Genomic DNA, 21,408 nt, shown 5'->3' with positions numbered 1-21,408 from the left:
TCCTTCTCACTACTGAGACATAATTCTGATCTCCCTCTTCCCAGCTTTGTTTACTGGTCAGATTGGGGAGAACCAGCTAAGATAGAAAAAGCAGGAATGAATGGATTTGACCGACGTCCGCTGGTGACAGCCGATATCCAGTGGCCCAATGGGATTACGCTTGGTGTGTATGTCCTTCCTCCTCACCCACCAAATTTAACTCTCTTCATAGCATTTTCACTTATCTCCATAGTAAATTCTGGATTACAGCAGATGACTTTTCTAGTTTCCTCTATAGAGGGAACTTAGATGAGAGTACCCGAACAACACAAATGGAATGGTAGACTTAACAAAATAATAATGCTGTTCATTTGGCCTAACATGAAACATGATTTCAGGGAATCTTGCTTTTGGAGATTCTTCTACTGAATATGATGGGCACAGGTGCCTTGGCATTTCTAGAATCACAGGCTTGTAACAGTTTTCTTCTGGTTCATTAAAGAAGAACTATAAAATTCTAACCTCTTTTCTTTTACACTTTCATTTGAATATAAAATGACAGAAAGTGTGACATTTAGAAGTTGCTGTCAGAGACAAATTTATGAGATTTTTGTGGAATAATGGTTACTTTGGTAGAACTGTGTTAGATTTTTGGATTTTTACAAGTTTATTGACTGATAGTTGCTGGTTTCCTTAATTCTAAATGTGTCATTTTCATTCATTGGTAAACTTTAAAAAACATGGTCATTGTAGAAAGTTATAATTAAGTCAATTGAATAGACTTTAAATTGCTAGTTTTCATACTTTACCTTGAGACAACAATCCTTATTTTTAGGAGTAAATACATTTTTTAATCATGCTATTCTTTGGTCAACCATGAGCTAAATTCCAAGACAAAGTATCCATATGTTTACCACTTTTTGACTTTGAAGATGAAATTCTGTTAATAAACAGGATGTCAATTGGTTTTGCTAACTGAATATTTGGATATTCAAATTTGGATTAGTGGTAATACAGAAATATTTAAGTCTCAGAATAACAGATATAATACAGATGTGAAATGAAAAAGAATATATAAGAAGGCATATGTAGAAATAAGTGTGTGCATTATTTTTCATGCATATTTTCATTATATCCAAATTAAAATACATTACATCTATGTATGTGTATATATATATCTATATATATATGTGTGTGTGTGTGTGTGTGTGTGTAAAATATAGGTGTATATGTATATATTATGTATGTTTATATATATATTTAATATGTATTTATAATATATATTCATTTAGCTTCAATATTCTTAGGCTGTCATAATAGTGAAACAACATGAGTATTAGGTAGCTTAAACAACAATAACAAAAAATATCTTCTCTCAATTCTGGAAGATGGAAGTTCAAGTTATAGAAATCAGCCTTTTTGCTATTTCCTCATATGGCCATCTAACCTCTTAATACTTTCTGTCATGGAACATTTCTTAAGTCAGTTACTTTGAGAGTCTTCATTTGTCCCCCCAAATGAATCTAAATACAGATTCTGTATGCTTCTTCATAAGCTTTTGGGGAACCATTAAGAAAAGAACCCCTGCTGGAGAAGGAACCATGAAAGTAGAATATTAGATTCCTCAGATATTTTAATTGTAAGCCAGGGCAATAATTATGTATCATATGGTGTCAATCTTTCTACCTAGATCTTATAAAAAGCCGCCTCTATTGGCTTGATTCCAAGTTGCACATGTTGTCCAGTGTGGATTTGAATGGCCAAGACCGGAGGATAGTACTGAAGTCTCTGGAGTTCCTGGCTCATCCTCTTGCACTAACAATATTTGAGGTAAGCTATGTGTCTCACATTTGAGTTTCCACCTTTGAGTCACTATAGCACTTGGATGAGAAAAAACAAGGATGGGGAAGGACAGGAGAGTATAGGACAGCTTGAAAAATTGCTTTCATTTAAAAGCTGGTACAAATTAGAAACTAATTCCTCAAAGCACTTCAAGAAACCTGAACTTGCTTCTCTTACAGTTTTACATCTAATGTCCCAGAGCAGCATTCAATAACCTTAGTCCATTAGATAGCCAGTAAATAATGATGACCCTAAAAATTGACTTCTGTTAATCCTGGGTGTGCATGCTAATTGTTGGGGCTCTGTTTCAGGATCGCGTCTACTGGATAGATGGGGAAAATGAAGCAGTTTATGGTGCCAATAAATTCACTGGATCAGAGCTGGCTACTCTAGTCAACAACCTTAATGATGCTCAAGACATCATTGTCTATCATGAACTTGTGCAGCCCTCAGGTAACCTAGAGAAACAAGTCCTTAGTGGTCACTTATTGGTCACTTCTGACCCACAACCTACTGGGAGTCAGCAGCTCTTGAGCAACTCTATAACTTTCTATAAAATGAAATGAAAATTTTGCCCTCCTGCACTCTACCTTAGATACCTCACACTTGATATTTCTTCCTTCTTAGGGAAATGGCTTCAGAATGTCACCTCATCTTTCTTTCAACCCTCAGTGTCAGACCTTGTGTTTCTAATTCTTCCATACCCCTTTGGTCCTTCTTGCTAAGCCTGTTGCACCAGTCTCCATAGTAGCTTCTGTGCCACAAACTTTCCCTACTTCTAGTTTTCTGGGGTTTCTTTAACAAAGTACACCAGATTGGGTTTATTAAACAATAAATTTATTTTCTTACAATTCTGGAGGTTTAAATCCAAAAATCAAGATGCTAGCATCTTGTTGGTTCCTTTTGAGGGCTGTGAGAGGGAGACCTGCCCCAGGTCTTTTTCCTTGGCTTACAGATGGTCATCTTCTCCCCTTCTCTTCACATCATCTTTCCTCTTCACAAGCCTATGTCTCAATTTCCTCTTCTAAGAAGGACACAGTTATATCGAATGAGGGACCACCTGATGACCTCAGCTTGGTTATCTCTGTAAAGGCCTTGCCTCTAAGGTCACATACTCAGGTCCTGGAGGTGAGGATTTCAACATACAAATTTTAGACAGGGATGCAGTTCAACCTATAACACCTACCTTCCTCCTGTGACACATAAGATTGTGCAGATCCTCAAACACATCTGGCCATATTCCATATTTTCTCCTGTTTGAAATGCTCAGCTCATCTATCTAAATGAAAACTCAAACTTTCCTTCCACTGTATAAGAGCAAGTCAAGGTAAAACCAGGAGAACATACTTGGTCTTCTCCTGATATGGACAAATAGTGACATACCTAGCTGGGGACATACCTAGCATGTTCAATGCCAAGGTTCAATTCCCAGCGCTGCAAGACAGACAGACAGTGAGAACTTCATCTCCCTTCCTTGCCTCCTTCCAAGACCTGCCTGTTGAAGACATAAGTCATATTCTGCACTCAAGGAACCTCTTAGAATCTGGTGTCCTTAGAGCATGCTGCCTGTGCCCTGATACTATTCATTTACTGGTCTTGAAGCTTTGACAGAGTAAGCAAGTTTAAGCTCCATGGAGAAAGAAAGCACTTGAATTCCTATTCTAAAGGATTTTATTTTCGACTAGGTAAAAATTGGTGTGAAGAAGATATGGAGAATGGAGGATGTGAATACCTATGCCTGCCAGCACCACAGATTAATGATCACTCTCCAAAGTATACCTGTTCCTGTCCCAATGGCTACAATCTAGAGGAAAATGGACGAGAGTGCCAAAGTAAGGCTTTTTGCATTTTGACCACAAGCAGTACATACAAAAGGAATAAGACACTATCTATAAAAACTGGCCTGGATTTTAAGAATTCTGTTTTACCTAACCCTTGAAATAGATCAGACATGTGCTACTGTTGCATGCCACATGTTCACCTCAGAACTTCAGAACTGACCTGTAACCTATTTCAACATTAGATAAATTTATAGGTGACAAGGTGTCAATGTATCTCATACCAATTTGTGCCAGTTAACACTGTACCAGTACTGAGCTAGTCAACTGGAAGGTAATTAAAGTCTTAATGTTTTCCTCCACAGAAGGCACACTGCAATTATTCTTAAGTAAGTCCATGGTTACAGGAAACCTGTAGCCTCAGTGGGTGACACTGGTTTAAATTCATACTGAACTTGCATGTTAATCCTCTGTTCTTGGTTTTTGATTAAGTAACAAATTAAACTTGCTTGTTGTGAGCAAGGAATATGACGAGGCTTTTATTAGCTTAATTCTGGGTCATGACAGACTTTATTGAGAAAATAGCTGCAGGACCATCTGGTAGGCCTAGTACATCAGAGCATCTTGAGAACACATCTTGCAACTTCCAGGAGCCTGGGTATTACTGACGGGGGTTAAGTGTGGCTGTGCATCTTTTTGAATTGTCGTATTCCATATGCAAACTGTTCTACCCAAAGCTTCATGTACTTCTGTTTTTGCATGAAGGCTACTATTTCTCTCAAGTTGGACACATACATCTATTTCACTTGATGTTACAATAACCTCTTGCATGGCTTGTCTACAGTAAACTGCTAGCCATTTGGGAACCTGGGCATTACCCAGGTTCTTGGTTTTTGTAATCCAGGTACTTCAACTACTGTGGCTTACAGTGAGACAAAAGATGCCAACACAAAAGAAATTCCACCAACGAGTGGACTAGTTCCTGGAGGTATTGGGTTCAGTACTACAAACTGTTAATCTCCACTAACAGCCACACTCTTTATATCCATAGTGTACATAATTAATGCAGCCTTTAACTACTAGTTCTGCCCCTGATTGGTAACCTATATTTAAACTCTAAAGACTTAGAACCTGCATATCCTAGATCTGCCTGACTTAGTAATGCTTCTATTATAGAATTATGAATGAAATGGCTCCTCCAGCCTGTGACTGAAATACTCCTAGGCCAGAGTTGTTCCTGGTATTCCATTATTTTAGTTACTAAACATTGATTTTGGTTGCAAAGGTATGAGGCTTCTACCTGATGGGTAAATTTCCAAGTCTGAAATCAGACTCTTGTAAACTGATTGATTTTATTCTCCTATAGGGATCAATGTGACCACAGCAGTATCAGAGGTCAGTGTTCCCCCAAAAGGAACATCTGCTGCCTGGGCCATCCTTCCTCTCTGTAAGTAGATTCCCTTCACTTGGAGATCTGATGAACATCTTAGACACCTGATGAACAACAGTGCTCATTTATTTAGAGCCTCCTTCCCATGGCCTCTTAGGTTGCCATAGAATTTGTGACACTGATTTATTCTTACTCTCTTTCCCCACCTGGTACACACAGAGTCCATATTTTCTATACATTGGTTTCCTTAGTACAGTAACAGGAAATGCTGATGTTCAATAATTTCATGAAAGGTGTTTATTGATTTCTACTTTAGAGTTTCTACTTTAGCCTGTTATCCTCATTCACAATAAGTCCCTTTAATAAGAGTTCTGTTCTATTCTCCTTTGAAATATGCATAATGCTTTATGCAGATGAGATGCACAAATGCTTAAATTCTTTCTTCAGGAGAAACCCAGAGAATCCTTAACTACTTTTAGTTTATATTCTATAAGTCCTATGAAGCTGTTATAAGACATATGAATTCTAAGGCACTTTGCATAAATGGCCTCTTTGTCTTAGATTATTGGATTTCAACATTGCCTAACACACCAGAACCCCTGAATAGCTCTCCAGAAGCCTCTGCAATTTTAATTTAGTCTTCCTGGGAGTGGGGCCCAGGACTCTACACTTGCAAGGATGGTTGTGACTAGCTTAGTGTTTAGAATACTACAACCCACTAAGGTGATCTTATTTCAAACCCCTGGCTCATATATATTCCAATTTCTAGTTGTCCCAGTTCCCTAAAACATGAAACTTATTAAAGTTGGTTATCATGGATCCCTGAATATTGCCTTTCCTATGTGTTCTGAAACTAAACCTCATTTAGTCACCCTCTAACTTTTTCAGTGCTATTGGTGATGGCGGCAGTAGGTGGCTACTTGATGTGGAGGAATTGGCAACACAAGAACATGAAAAGCATGAACTTTGATAACCCTGTGTACTTGAAGACCACTGAAGAGGACCTCTCAATAGACATTGGTAGACACAGTGCTTCTGTTGGACACACGTACCCAGCAGTAAGTCAGCTTTGTGTCTTTCTATACCATAGCTTAAAGTGAGACTTTTTTGAAAAGGAGACCAAAACTTGAGCTCAAGCTATCTAGGCTAAGAAGGGCCTTAGGATCATGGAACCACCAAAAATTTCATCCACTACCAGATATCAGACAGACTAGCTTGTAAGTTAATAAGTTAATAAGCATCTCACCCATGCAGGATAGCAAGCAGGTCAACCCAAGGTCATCACTATAATATTTGAGATATTTTTAGTTACAGAAATGACATGTAAATATTAGTACAAACCAAGTAGCTCCTTGCCTACTGGACACCTAAAAGCAAATTAGTAACTCATGCATAGGGATTACCTATAAGGAAAATGACTTGAAGTCAGGGTATTGGGTAAGATTCACTTAGCCAAAATACTACTAGATGGTTTACTTATAAAGTACCCCATTCCACCAAGTATAGCTAGTTTTTCCTTCAGCAGTAGAGTCACTCACTTGTTCTTCAGGTGGAACCCATATCATTATGGGAACTTAGGGAACAGGATAAACAAAACATGTGCTGAGTACTCCCCTCCAAGCTTTCTGGTGAAACAGGTAATGGTCAATTCAGGGCATACATGTGTCTTCTCACACTATTTTCCAAGCATTATTATGACCATTATGTAGAAAAGCCAGAATAAATAATGCTATTTTCACTGTCTACCAAGTATGTATAAGTTGAGTATTCCTTATGCAAAATACTTCAAATCAGAACTGATTTGAATGTTGAGTTTTTTCAGAAATTGGAATATCTTCATATTCATAATGAGATTATGTTGGGGATAGACCCATGTCTGAACTCAAAATCCATTTATATCCCATGTATACCCTATACACATAGCCTGAAAGTAATTTTGTGCAATATTCTTAGCGTGTGTTCATTTTGACTGCAATCCTCTCATGCGAGGTCAGGTGGAATTTTCCATTTGCAGTGTTATGTCAGTGCTCACAAAATTCCAGATTTTAGAGCAATTTGAATTTCAAATTTTCAGATTAGGAGTTTAATTCAAGTTAAATGCATGAGTGCTACAACTTAATCATGTTTTGTACCTGGCTTTCCTACTAAGAACTTTGGTCTCTGACCAGCCCAAAAACAAAGAAAGCCCGTTTTAGAGACTAGAGTTACAACCAGTGAGTAATCACCAAGTTCATTCTAAACATTTTTATTTTTCCACAGATATCAGTTGTAAGCACAGATGATGATCTAGCTTGACTTCTGAGACCAGTCTCAACCTCTAAGGTATAAACCAATAATGCCCCACTTCGGAATGGTAACCAAGCCAGCAGCTGAAGTCTCTCTTCCTCCTGTCTGGAAGATTATCAAGATCTCTTTGCGTGGATCAAGCTTGTGTACTTGACCATTTTTATATGACTTTTGTAAATATTCTTGTCCACATTCTACTTCAGCTTTGGATGTGGTTACCAAGTATCTGTAACCCTTGAATTTCTAGACAGTATTGCCACCTCTGGCCAAATATGCACTTTCCCTAGAAAGCCATATTCCAGCGATGAAACTTGTGCTATAGTGTATACCACCTGTACATACATTGTATAGGCCACCTGTAAATATCCCAGAGAACAATCACTATTCTTAAGCACTTTGAAAATATTTCTATGTAAATTATTGTAAACTTTTTCAATGGTTGGGACAATGGCAATAGGATAAAACGGGTTACTAAGATGAAATTGCCAAAAAATTTGTAAACTAATTTTGTACGTATGAATGAAATCTTTGACCTCAATGGAGGTTTGCAAAGACTGAGTGTTCAAACTACTGTACATTTTTTTTCAAGTGCTAAAAAATTAAACCAAGCAGCTTAACCATGGTTTGTGCCTATTCCTCTCAGATGAACTGCTTGATGTAAACAGCCTGAGTAGTGTCAAGTGTTCTAACTGAATCTAGGAGCCACAGTTCTCTATCATGTGTAACTAAGCCTGTAATTGAGCTACTTTATCTTACAACCAAGTACTAACTAAAGAATACAGTACCATTTGATGTATTATCCCCAAATATTTCTTATTTTGTAAAAATAACTTTATTCTTGCTTACAAAAGAGTTCCTTTTTTCATTAATCTGTCTCCTTATCTACAAACATGAGCTAAGATTTCTATGAATTCTTTTACTTCATACTTAAGTCTCTGTTTTCCGTGTTCTGTTGTTATCTATGGGTCAAGGACAAGTGCCTTCCAAGGCATAGGGGGGACCTCTCTTATAAAAAGCCTGTTATCATCCCATGAAGATGGCTGAGGGGTATAATAAATAAGCAGTGCCACTCTTGAACAATCTAAGATGGTGTTTCTCAGTGTGAGTCTAGGAACAGCAGCATCAGCATCATTTGAAAACAGTAGAAATGCAGATCCTTAGACCCAAACCCAGATCTACTGAAGCAGAAACTCTAGGGGTGGGTTCCAGGAACCTGGAACAAACTCTTGTGCCGATGCTCATGTAAACTGAAGTTGAAAACCTCTGTTCTAATGTGTTTTTTTGTGGGGGAATATAATTAAAGCGTCTTCAAAATTGTCAGCCTACCTGGCATAGGACAGATTTCATCTATGGGCACCTTCCAGAACTTTTAGTATGAAGACCAGAAAAAGAGTTTGGAAAGAAGAAAAAGGACCATGGGGAGCTTAGTGAATCTTCCATCAGGTTGGTCATCGCGTCCTTCCCCTGAAATCTCAAGATGCCTGGAAGCAAAGAGATATGTAAGGCATGAAGCACTGAGAGGCTGCTCTACGTCCAACAAGAGTGGGGAGTCGACAGTGGAAGGTGCAGCAATCCCTCTGGGACTAAGTGACCAACACAGTAGCAAGAGAATGAATAGAAGATGTTTTGAGAAACTAAATGGATTGGTGAGGGTCTCATATTTCACTTATATATGGAATATAAGGCAGTTACCATTTTTGTTTTTGGCTTAGGAAAGGAGATCAATAATACTAGAGGAAGGGGAAGTGGATTCGTCATTTCGTGGATGCTCCCTTGTGATTCTGTTCAAATGGACAGAAAGAGAAAGAACAGATTTGGGGCCTTTGTTTAGTGGGAGGTGTGGAAGTCAAGCATGTAAAAGGCAAAGGCTATCATGGTCATGGTAGGACTGTCTGCTATCAACTTCAGAAGGTACAGTGAGCACACAGAATGTGGCCTGGTGATAGAGAACGGTGTACTGCCTATTTGGTAAGTAGGTCAGCATTCATCCTATCTAAACTCTGAAGGCCATTTCTTTGGTGTTTGATCCCACTGTGATCCAAATCCACTGATTAATTTTTTAATTGGCATACTACCAGGTTTGCTTTTAGAAGCTTAAAGATACCTGTGTTTTCTTTCCTCTTTTATGAGGCGACACAATAGTAATCAACTACAAGACCCAAAGTCATAGTTTTTGCAAATAAAATATTATTCAATATCACCTTCTGTAGAATTCCAATCTCCAGTGTCATCTTTCAGGTTCTGGGTACCAATTTCCAACCCAGAAAGAGTCTAAGGTTATCTCTCTCTCTCTCTCTCTCTCTCTCTCTCTCTCTCTCTCTCTCTCTTTAACCTTATTCTCAATAAAAATCCAAGATACATCTCATTGTACCTAACTTAAGAAATTATGAGAGGTGCAAACTCTTTTGAAAACAACAAACTAACCAAATCTATTGAGATAAAAGTAATTATATGGCCAGACTGCTAATCAATTGAGCACGTAATAATAGTTCATGAGGGACTAGTGCCTTGGATTTTATCACCCAAAGATGATCTTAAGGAATTCTATTGAGACGTGTTGGCATAAGTTTGTTGTGTCTCTAGAGTTTAATGCAGGAGAAGAAAATTAAATAAGAGGAATGATACTGAAGCTTATTAAACACTAGGGAGAATATGTGGTGTTAAACGAGCTTGTTTCATGAAGTGACTGAAAGTGACTTTAGGAATTGGTACCAAGGAATGATTTATCAACAGATTTGTGGCCCCTGGTAAAGAAATCCAGCCAAGTCTCTGAATCCAAATTTGTAAGTGGCCTTTGCAAGCTATCAACTATTTGGCAAGAAGTAGTCCTAGTTGATCACTGGTCCATTAAAACATTCTCATAACTATTTGAAAGCCTTGTTATTATTTCTAAGCCTTTGGTTCTTTATTTTTTATTCTAATTGTTATATATGACAGCAGAATGAATTACAATTCATATTACATAATAGAGCACAATTTTTCATATCTCCAGTTGTATAAAAAGTATATTCACACCATTCATGTCTTCATACATATACTTAGGGTAATGATATCCATTCCATTCAACCATCTTTTCTACCCCCAAGCCTCCTCCCTTCCCCTCCCATTCCTTTGCCCTATCTAGAATTTTTCTAATCCTCCCATGATCCCCCTTCCAACCCCACTATGAATCAGCCTCCTTATATCAGAGAAAACATTTGGCATTTGCTTTTTTGGAATTGGCTAACTTCACTTAGCATTATATTCTCAAGCTTCATCCATTTACCTGCAAATGCCATGATTTTATTCTCTCTTAATGCTGAGTAATATTCCAATGTGTAAATATACCACATTTTCTTTATCCATTCATCTACTGAAGGACTTCTAGGTTGGTTCCACAGTTTAGCTATTGTGAATTGTGCTGCTATAAACATTGATATGTCTATGTCCCTGTAATATGCTGTTTTTAAGTCCTTTGTGTATACACCGAGGAGAAGGATAGCTAGGTCAAATGGTGGTTCCATTCCCAATTTTCCAAGGAATCTCCATAATGCTTTTCATATTAGCTGCACCGATTTGCAGTCCCACCAGCAATGTATGAGTGTGCCTTTTCCCCCACATCCTCGCCAACACTTATTGTTGTTTGTATTCTTAATAGCTGCCATTCTGACTTGAGTGAGATGAAATATTAGAGTAGTTTTGATTTGTATTTCTCTAATTGCTAGAGATGTTAAACATTTTTTTCATATATTTGTTGACTGATTGTATTTCACCTTCTGAGAAGTGTCTGTTCAGTTCCTTGGTCTATTTATTGATTGGGTTATTTGGTTTTTTGGTGTTTAGCTTCTTGAGTTCTTTATATACCCTAGAGATTAGTGCTCTGATGTATGAGGGGTAAAGATTCGCTCATGGGATATAGGCTCTCTATTCACCTCATTGATTGTTTCTTTTGCTGAGAAGAAGCTTTTCAGTTTGAATCCATTCCATTTATTGATTCTTGATATTAATTCTAGTGCTATAGGAGTCTTATTAAGGAAGTTGGGACCTAATATGACACGATGGAGATTTGGGCCTACTTTTTCTTTTAATAGGCACAGTGTCTCTGGTTTAATTCTTAGGTCCTTGATCCACTTTGAGTTGAGTTTTGTGCATGGTGAGAGATAAGGGTTTAATTTCATTTTGTTGTATATGGATTTCCAGTTTCCCCAGCACCATTTGTTGAAGAGGCTATCTTTTCTCTAACCTATGTTTTTGGCACCTTTGTCTAATATAAGTTAACTGTAATTATGTGGGTTAGTCTCTGTGTCCTCTATTCTGTACCATTGGTCTAACAGTCTATTTTGTTACTATTGCTTTGTAGTATAGTTTAAGGTCTGGAAGAGTGATGTCACCTGCTTCACTCTTCTTGCTAAGGATTGCTTTAGCTATTCTGGGTCTCTTATTTTTCCAGATGAATTTCATGATTGCTTTTTCTATTTTTATGAGGAATGTCATTATGATTTTGATTGGAATTGCATTAAATCTGTATAGTGCTATTGGTAGTATGGTCATTTTGACAACATTCATTCTGCCTATCCAAGAGCAAGGTAAATCTTTCCATCTTCTAAGGTCTTCTTTGATTTCATTTTTTAGCATTCTGTAGTTTTCATTATAGAGGTCTTTCACCTCTTTCGTTGATTCCCAAGTTTTTTTTTTTTATTATTTTTGAGGCTATTGTAAATGGGGTAGTTTCCCTTTCAGAGGATTTATCACTGATATATAGAAATGCCTTTGATTTATGGGTATTGATTTTATATCCTGCTACTTTGCTGAATTCATTTACTAGTTCTCAAAGTTTTGGGGTGGAACTTTTTGGAGGGATAACAGGAACATATCTCAACCTCATAAAGGCTATCTATGCCAAGCCCCAGGCCAACATTGTTCTAAATGGAGAAAAATTGAAAGCATTCCTTCTAAAAACTGGAACAAGATAGGGATGCCTTCTTTCACCAATTTTACTTAACATAGTTCTTGAAACACTGGCCAGAGCAATTAGACAGCCTTTGGTTCTTGACGAACACAAGGCAAAATAATTGAGGCTTCAGAAACTTTGGCACTTGTTTGTTTCATTCATCTTTTGAAGTCAGCCTCTTCAAAAACAGAAGACGGGCTTGAGATAGCATGACTATAGGGCACTTAAAGAAGTAACTTTCCAGTTAAGAACGCTGTAGAGATTCAAGAACAACCTAAAGTCTAGCTTTTAACTGTCTTCAACTCAAACCAAAAAATTCTTGCAGGGTTTCTCTTGTATCATGTGATTTCCTAGAATTCTTACCAAGTGAAGTCTTTCCTAATTAGTTTGTTATTTTAAACTAAATAAAAGATAGTCTACTTTCTTTTAATATCAAAAAAATATAGATCCTTTTACTAATTTAGGCTCAAGAATAAAGAGTATACTTTGCTTACCTTGATTTCTAAATTTGAGTCCTTCGGTTTCATGATCCTTTTTGGGGGGTAAATTGTGAATTATGCATTCATTTTGCAGCAATATTATGGACCTAACCTGTGGGAATTCTGCGATACATAGAGGAAATTTTCAAAGGTATCTTGTTTAAAGATACAGGGAAATGTATTGGAAGACAAAACAATGATTTTATTGTTTGTTTGCTTAGTTGTTTTCTGTTTCTTTGGTCATTTGGTTTTTCCACTTATTTCTGTCAACCCATAGTGGACTTTTCCAGCTCCAAATAGTTGTTTGTGAAGGAGAATCACTCATGTTTGTATATACCTCATTCACATTGACCTTCACATATGGAAAGCTGAATCTAAGTTAGCAGTGGGGGCCTACTATGAAGTTTGGAGACCCATAGATAAGGACCATCACTCTGGGGTGGCTCTTGGACCTGTCTAGTGTTTTTGAACTTGGTTCATCCAAGAAACAGGAATGAAGTTGGACCACAGCTCAGAATCCCCGGAAGATCTTCCATCCACAAACACTAATGCAAGAGTAAGACAAGTTGAGGTTGGGGAGTTTGGTTTCCTTCAGATGGGAAGTCTAGAGCAGTAGGCAGCATGGTCAACAGCACAGACTCCTGTGTTGGTCTTGTGTGTTGTAGTTAGGCAAGTTACTAAGCCTCTCTGCAAAATGGAGAGGAAAGGCACCATTTCACTGTGACATGGTAAAGAGTACGAGCAATGACTGAACTCAGCATTTAGCATCCATGCAGGTCAAACACCACTATTGAATATAGCTATCAATGCTGGACATCAGTGTGTAGAAAGCACAGTCCAGAAAATGTAAGTGACTTTACCAGTGAATTTTACAAGTAACTTTACTGAGTCTACTGTGTATTTGACTGTTATCCAAGTGCTCTCCACGACATCTCTCTTTTGAGATCTAAGTCTGAAATGTAGGCAGTGATGTGACCGTGTATAATTAAAACGTCTTAAAGATTTACATGGTTTAAACCCTAAAACCACAGCTGGTACATGTCTGCCTCAATCTTGATTAACTTACTACCTAGGAATGGAGATAAACATTTGAGGGCCTGCATAGTCTTTAGATGGTCACTAGAGCACTCGAAATCACCCTTAAGTTCCTACCACATGCTTGCTTAATGTTGTGCTGAATAAATGATTTCATGTCTCTTATTGGATTTTCACAAAAACCACCAAAGGCATGTATTATCTTCATTTTACAGATGTGAAAACTGAGGCTACAAACAATGTGAGATTCTAGTCCCCTGAGCTTACTGCCAACCCCTCCCAGAAGAGGATGCTGTGCTGTGTGAAGGTTAAGCTGGAAGTCACGTTATGTTTGCTGAGTCCCCTTTACTACTAATTTTTGGGTCTTCAGCAGTTTCTTGGGTGTCTCAGATATCCTTCTGATCTAGCGGTATGTAGAAATATAAAGCTAGCACTACTACTTCAGTACAATATAGAATAACTGTCCTATATCATGCCTTTAAGATGCTAGACATTCCAGAATTTTGGCCATTCAAGTGAAGTGAAAATAGATTTCTGGATTATATTGAAAAAGATTCCCTAAAGGACTGTATAGAAAGTCACATCATTCCTAAATGTAAGATATTGGAGGAAAACAAGCTATAACACTATGAATCCTAATTTCTAAGGCTCTCATATAGGCCAAGACATGGTCAAGAGGATAGGAAGAATTGCAGTTTTTCAACTGAATGATGTTGCTATATAACTACAGAATTGGATCTTAAGCATTCTAGGTCCTAATTCATACCTGGGTATTTCTCAATTTACTCACATGCATAGGGAGAAAAAGACTTTTTTTTTAAACAAAACTATTGACTTTGTCAGAACTATATTGCCCTTCTTAAATGTCACACTTGATACTAAATTATGTAATTACTATGTAATTACTCAGGAGTCCAGTGCACACAACCAAGTTATCATCCTCAGGATCTTCAGAATTCTAAAGGCACGCGTTGGAACACATCCGGTCCTGTAGATAAGCATTTTTCTTTTACTAATGATCTGTACATTTATCTTAAATAAAAGTTTATTTTTGAGATAATTGTTGTAAGCCTTTCCATTTTCTAGTGAAATTTTATAATTTCAAACTTTTGCTCATATCTTTCCCCTTCCCTCAACTGAATTGCTGGAGGCGACGTACTCACCCATTACTGGGGGACAACAAGGACCTCAGACTGAGAAAGAAAGTCCACTCTTTCACCACACTTAGAAGAATGGCTAGTGCCCCACCCTGGGCAGCCAGAGCACTACCTTCTCACACACATCCCCTCTACCCATATCCGAAAAAAACAAACTCAAAGCTACTATCACCAAGGAATGTTCTTTAGATCAGAATTTCCTCCCAGGGGCTGGCTGAGAACAGGCCATACCTGAATACAGGGAGGGTGCCCATTGTGTCAGACAAAACAGACTTTGACAAGCAAGGAGAGCATCTCAACGCTTTCCCCTCATCCATTCTTACAAGGTCTGTGTTGAAATTCATTTGCAATAGGCTAAATCTTTGTGAGCCTTGGAATTATTTCACCTGATACATTCCCAAGCAATGGTACCCTATTGTTTGAATTATATTGGATGCTAAATCTTAAAACTGACTTAGGGGAGCCAAAAGAGTAAAGAAAATCAGTTAATTGAAGGAAAGAGAAACTTAAAAAATATATATATATATATTATAGTATATATTTCAGAAATGTGAAATCCTTAAGGTAAATATCACAAAAGATATTCAAAATGTTTACCTAAAAACTACAAAAGATCATCAAAATTAAATTAAAGATGATCTAAATATATGGAGAGATATTATGTGTGTGAACTGAAAAAAAATGTTATGTCCACAAGTTTTCCCTAAACTAATTCAATATAATCCTTACCAAGAAGCAGCAAAGCTCAATAGTGAATTAATAGTGAATGAGAGGAGCTCGCCAGCTCTGCAGTAAGATAGGGGGCAGATGTGGAGGGTCTTCCACTACATAACCAGAGAAGTTGCTTGCCATCCAGGCTTCAGTGCTCTTCTGAAAATTACACCTACTTTCATAGGGATCTCATAAGATCACATATAAAGTGTTTTTTTCATTCAGATAATAACTGCTATTTCTGCCTAGTGCATGCATGCACACGCATACACACACACAAATACGATTCATAAAGTTAAAATCTTTTACTTATGTTCATTTTAAATCTGATTTTGATCTGCACTATTGTATTAATATCCCATTTGCAAATGTCCCTTGTTAAATTTCTCCTTGAAATGCTAGCATTGGCTTTTTTTTTTTAATCCAAAAAAATCAAGAAGATTAATTGTCCTGCACCTATTAGCTTTGCAAAAAAAGCCTGGCATGTGTGACCTTCTGCTGATTAAAGAGTACAGGTGGTTGGTTTAAGTTCACCAATTATACAGAGAGGTCTTTTTAATCAGTGGGGGAAAGACAGGCCATACTTTGGACCACTCAAGGAGGTAAGGCTAGTATGCTCTTTGGATTTATTATGCTCAGCAAATATGGTTGGCCCATAATCTAAAAAATGGAGAATGCTAAATTTCAGGTCTGAATATCTAATGCTGTAGTGTCCGAAGCAGAGAGTAAGTTTAAACCCCTTAGTCATTGTTTCCATTTTCCTAAATTTATCCATTTACATATGAGATTTACCAGGGATGAGTTGTTTAAATTTGAAAACAAATTTGACTTTTTAGCCTGATCCCAAATGAATAAGCCTGTGGTTTCCTAAGAGGGATTTCTAAATGTTGACAGATGATGTTAAATAACTAGTCAGCAATTGGTATTCCTCCTCAGGCTTCAGAAGACTGAGAACAGTCTCTAAAAGGCTCTAGGACAGTTTTTTAATGTGCATATCCTAGATTGAGCATCAATTAGAGGAGAATGCAACAATTTCTTCAACTTTCAATGAAACTGAAGAAGAATATAGGGACCAGTCCTTTCAGAAGTTATTCCAACAGCCCCCTCCACTTTCTCACACACATACACCATGTGCACTGTCAATACTTCATTCACTTGTTCAGTACCTCCTATGCACTAGGCATTGTTCTGTAATTCTGGGGAACTGGTGAGAACATGGCAGGACAAAGCCCCATCCTTCATGGTGCTCACTCTAGCTGGAAGCCAGGTACTGAACAGACAACGTCAGGCAGTGATAAGATTTATGAAAGAAAACAAGAGTACAGGATTAGAGAATGACAGAATGTGCTACTTTAGATAACATGGTCAATGAAGCCCTCCAAGAAGGTGAACTGAGCAAAGAATCCAGAGGGAGAATGGGGATGAACCCACCCAGAAGTACTGAGGCGAGGTCCTGAGTCAGGAGTGTGTTTGATTCATCTACGAAAAAGCAAATTGGCATTGTAGCTAGGGGTGGCAAAGTCAGAGTGGAAGGAAAGAAGGGAATACGAATCAAGCAATGTTCACTTCCACAGCTGTGGTCTAAACTCAGGAGTTTCTTTTATGTGATGGGACAACTTTAGAAAGCTTGGAGTAGCAGAGGGACTTCTAAAAGTTTCACATTGGCTTCTTTGTTTGGAGTAGACTGTAGCGAATCAAGAGCAAAAAGAGATAAGTTCAGAGATTATGGCAGTACTTCAGGTAGATGGCTGTGGCTTGGGCTGGGCTGATGGGACTGGAAGAAAGCTCTCGTTTATTATCAAGTCGGTTATGTCAGAAGAGTATGGTGTACAGGATGTCTCCCTGGAATTGAGAATGTGGCATTCTAGACAAGCTGCTGGTCCAGAAGAAGCTAATAGGTTCCTAACTCAGCTGTGCCCTTTGGCTGCAGATACCAGTTTGGCTGCACACCCCTGACTGGGCTGGAATAACAGGCACAGCTCTAGCATGGGTAGAAAAAAAATCAATAAAGTTGCATGGAAACTGGGAGGAAAGCCATCCTACCTCTCCTAACCCAGGGAGTTTGAAATCTAGAAGAAAAGAAGAGCCTTGAGCATAAACCCCACCCACAAAAGTGCAAGGGCTTCAACCTTTCTATGTCAGTCCTACCTCCAAGGACAAGCCCTTCAGGTAATGTTTTGGCAGGGCTATGTGGGTGGGAGCTCTGTGTTATCTTGAGTAATGGTCTCAGAAACCATGTTTTCTCTGGATCGAGCTTCTTCTTTTTAATGTGAGAGCTTTAGAGAGGGTAAACATGTTCTTTCTATCCAATCGCTTTCTATTTCCCTGAAACCCACTTGGTTCCTGAAAGCACTGAAGAAACATCAAAATATCTTTCCTAAGAAATTTTAGAATCCTGGCATTTCTGAGTTGAGAGAGACTGTCACTGAGTCTGATACTTATCTAATAAAGGAGGTAACAGTGAGGAAGTAGAACATGCTGGCCTAAAGTTACTTAGTAAAGAGCTCATTCAGCAAACAAATGCTTCAAATCACCCACAGCATAGCAATGACTCTTATCATAAGCTTATGAATTCCACAACAGCTCATGACCCTCTAATATTTTTTAAAGGATATTATTTTTGAAAACAAGAGGCTCCTAAGACCCAAAATTTGATGAATTATTTTTAATGGGTTAAGAAGTGAGGTGAGTCTCTGAACTGCATCCAAGCATGTCACAGAATTGAAACCAAATATTATCAAACAGCTCATGGTGTACAGGATGTCTCCTGTACAATGCAGTGTCTTCTCAGACATTAGCCCCACTATCTGTTTCCATTCAGAGAAGGCTGCCTCCTATATCTCAGGATCTGGTAACCTCCAGAAAGGACGATGCTGAGAATAGTGACTACGTGCAGTTCTCCTCACTCCCCCTCCTCTGCAGCAGACACTGTGTTCCCAGCACTCTGTGAACCGTCTCCATTATGAGACAGATAAAGATTTCAATGGGCTTAATTAATAGTGCCAATTCAACAGAAGTAGCATGCCAGCTTGCATGCAATCCCAGTCCCTCAGAAATCCAGTGAAACTGGGGTAGAAGATGACTTTTCAAAACCAAAAGCCTATCATCTCTTGCGTTGGCAGGAGTACTGGGAATGTCCCTGGGAAAAGCAATTTCTCTATTGCTATATCGGAAGGAAAATCTTTGAATTTGCTAAAGGAGGTCCTGAGCTGACTTTGGGGACCAGACTACAAGATGGTTGAGCTGATCTGCATTCTCTGAAGAGAAAAATCAGGTCATGGGTGGAGAAGTGGGAGGAACTAAGCAGTACAAGTTTGGTACCCTATTTGACAGACAACAGAAACATGTAATACACAATTTTGGATTGCTTATACTTTCTACACCGTAAACCCTCTTACCTCCTTTGTCTGTGGTACATGCTAACACAATGTGAGTGACTTTAGATGAAAATCATAAAAAGGAATCCAATCCTAGACCTGGGTTGACAGAGTAGCAGAACAGGCTTACAGAGTAACCCAATAACTGAACTTGGTCACTGCAAGAGCATAGAACCCACAAACACTAGCACCCCAGGGACTCTTAGAACTGTTTGGCTGGGACAATCCACTTTCTACAGGATGTGGAATGGAAGTTCAAGCCCATATTATGTGGAGTTTAAGGAGCAGAGTGACTCCAGATGATGTCCCAAGCTATTAAATTTATTTGGTGAGATCAGGTGGCTTTTAAATGAAATGCACCCAGCATTTCACTAGTTAGAGTATAGTACTTATTTTTCCATAATTTCATTGGTGTGTTATAATTATAGATAATGGTAGGATTTGCTGTTACATATTAGTACATGCACAAAATATAACAATATAATTTGGTCAACATAATTCACCAATATTTCCCTTTTCCCTCCCCCTGATTTCTCCCTTCTGATTACCATTAAATTATCATGAGATCTCCCACCCACCTTTCTTTTTTTCTCTTCTCTACCTTCCATATATGAGAGAAAACATACAACCCTTGATTTTCTGAGTTTTACTTATTTCCCTTAACATCGAGTTCTCTGGTTCTATCAATGTTCCTTCAATTGACAATTTTATTATTCTTTATGGCTGAATAAAATTTTATGCTGTATATATACACCACATTTTCTTTATTCATTAATCTGTTAATGGATATTTAGCTTGGTTCCATAATTTGACTATTGTGAATTTTGCTGCTATAAACAAGGGTATGCAGATATCATCACAGTATAATGACTTTAATTCTTTAGGATAAATACTGAGGAGTGGTATAGGCGGATCATATGGTTCCGCGCCTAGTCTTTGGAGGAACCTCCATACTCATTTCCATACTGGCTGTACTAATTTACAATCCCATCAACAGTGTAAAAGCATTCCTCTTCAGCATTTATTGTTTGTGCTCTTGATGGCTGCCATTCTGACTGGTGTGAGGTAAAATCTCTGTGTAGTTCTCATTTGTATCACTCTAATTGCTAAATATTTGAATTTTTTTGTATTTTTTGGCCATTTATGCTTCTTCTAAGAAGTGTAAGAGTACAGAACTTGTGATAGCAATGGCCTGTGGGGGCTCAGAATATTTCAGTCTATGGGATAATCTTTCCAAAGCGCTAATATGACTGTGTCCCTTCCCATCTTAGATGACTTTTTATTGCCTACGGGATCAAGGCTAAGGCCCTTAGGTGCAGGCTGAAGTCCAGTATGACTTGACTTCTGCTTCCTGATCCTACATCCTGCAGTTCTCTGGTAACACTCACCTGTTCATAACTTACCCTCCCCTGCCCCACCTACTGTTGTTTCCTATACAATGCTGTGCCTTTCCTTCTTCTCTTCTCTCAGATTGCAGTGCCCATCTCATCATTCCTTGCTTACCTCTTGTCTTCCCAGCCTTGACTCAGATGTCTCTTCCTCCCGGAAGCTGTCTCTATGGCCCTAATTGGAGTCATGTGTCTTTTTCCCACTTTGCATATAGTTCTATAATAATATGTATATCATCATATTGAGATTATCTATTTATATATGTGGCTTCCTGACCATGAAATATAAACTTTAATGCAAGAATTTAGTCTTGGTCATCTTTGTACCTCTAGGACAGAGCACCAAGTTGGGTACTTTATTTATTTATTTTTTATTGGTTGTTCAAAACATTACATAGCTCTTGACATATCATATTTCATACTTTAGAGTACTTTTTAAGTCCTCAAATACTGATCGTTAAACTAAATTGATCCCATGAATTTAAGACATACATTATTTTCTAAAAAAAAAAAAAAAAAAAGCACAAGAGAGTTTGGGCTTCCAATAGAGAGCATTGTCTCTCAAAAAATGTTCCCATGGGAGGTTATTTGCCTACTCCAGTGATGTCCTACATCCCACACAAGTTGGAGGTCCTTCTGTGGATTTATATGTGAAGACAGTAAAGCTGTTTTTTGTAACCATATTGTTATAACAAATCTTACATCTTTGAGGGTAGACCTAATATTTTGAAGTAGCAAAAAATAATCATTGAATTTTCCTTCAGAGACTATAATAATTTCTCATGCTGCTTAATACTACATTTAGATCCTCCCTGACTGTCCTAATGAGTTACTCTTACAGAACATAGCTAGAGCCAATGATATCACCCTTGAAATAAACATAATCAGCCAAGGGAATTACAGTAAATAGAGTAACACTAATCTAGGTCATTGTATACTGGTGCAGCTATTTTATTTGTTTTTTTGTAGTAGTAGGGATGGAACCCAGAACCTCATGAATGTAAGCACTCTACCACCTAACCACACCCCCAGCCCTGGAACTAATTTAAAAGTTAT

General features: G+C 38.0%; 1 protein-coding gene across 6 annotated transcripts in view; it reads left to right on the top strand.

Moving 5' to 3' along the window:
- Nucleotides 1–7,897, top strand: part of Vldlr (very low density lipoprotein receptor) — a 32,965-nt gene extending 25,068 nt beyond the window's left edge. For 2 of the 6 annotated variants that reach the window (XM_048806845.1, XM_015492881.2), the window contains 9 exons: nt 45–163; nt 1,670–1,809; nt 2,133–2,274; nt 3,507–3,653; nt 3,965–3,988; nt 4,504–4,587; nt 4,966–5,046; nt 5,878–6,047; nt 7,249–7,897. In XM_048806845.1, the coding sequence (XP_048662802.1) occupies nt 45–163; nt 1,670–1,809; nt 2,133–2,274; nt 3,507–3,653; nt 3,965–3,988; nt 4,504–4,587; nt 4,966–5,046; nt 5,878–6,047; nt 7,249–7,284 (943 nt within the window). In that variant the 3' untranslated portion in view covers nt 7,285–7,897. The remainder of the gene's footprint in view (nt 1–44; nt 164–1,669; nt 1,810–2,132; nt 2,275–3,506; nt 3,654–3,964; nt 3,989–4,503; nt 4,588–4,965; nt 5,047–5,877; nt 6,048–7,248) is intronic. The other 4 variants (XM_048806846.1, XM_048806844.1, XM_048806847.1 and 1 more) reach the window with 2 other exon arrangements.
- The last annotated feature ends 13,511 nt before the right edge of the window (nt 7,898–21,408 follow it).

This window comes from Marmota marmota, unplaced genomic scaffold, assembly GCF_001458135.2.
Source record: "Marmota marmota marmota unplaced genomic scaffold, marMar, whole genome shotgun sequence".
Lineage (NCBI taxonomy): Eukaryota > Metazoa > Chordata > Mammalia > Rodentia > Sciuridae > Marmota > Marmota marmota.
Note: the sequence above shows the minus strand (reverse complement) of the source record. Positions and strands in the feature narration are given on the sequence as shown.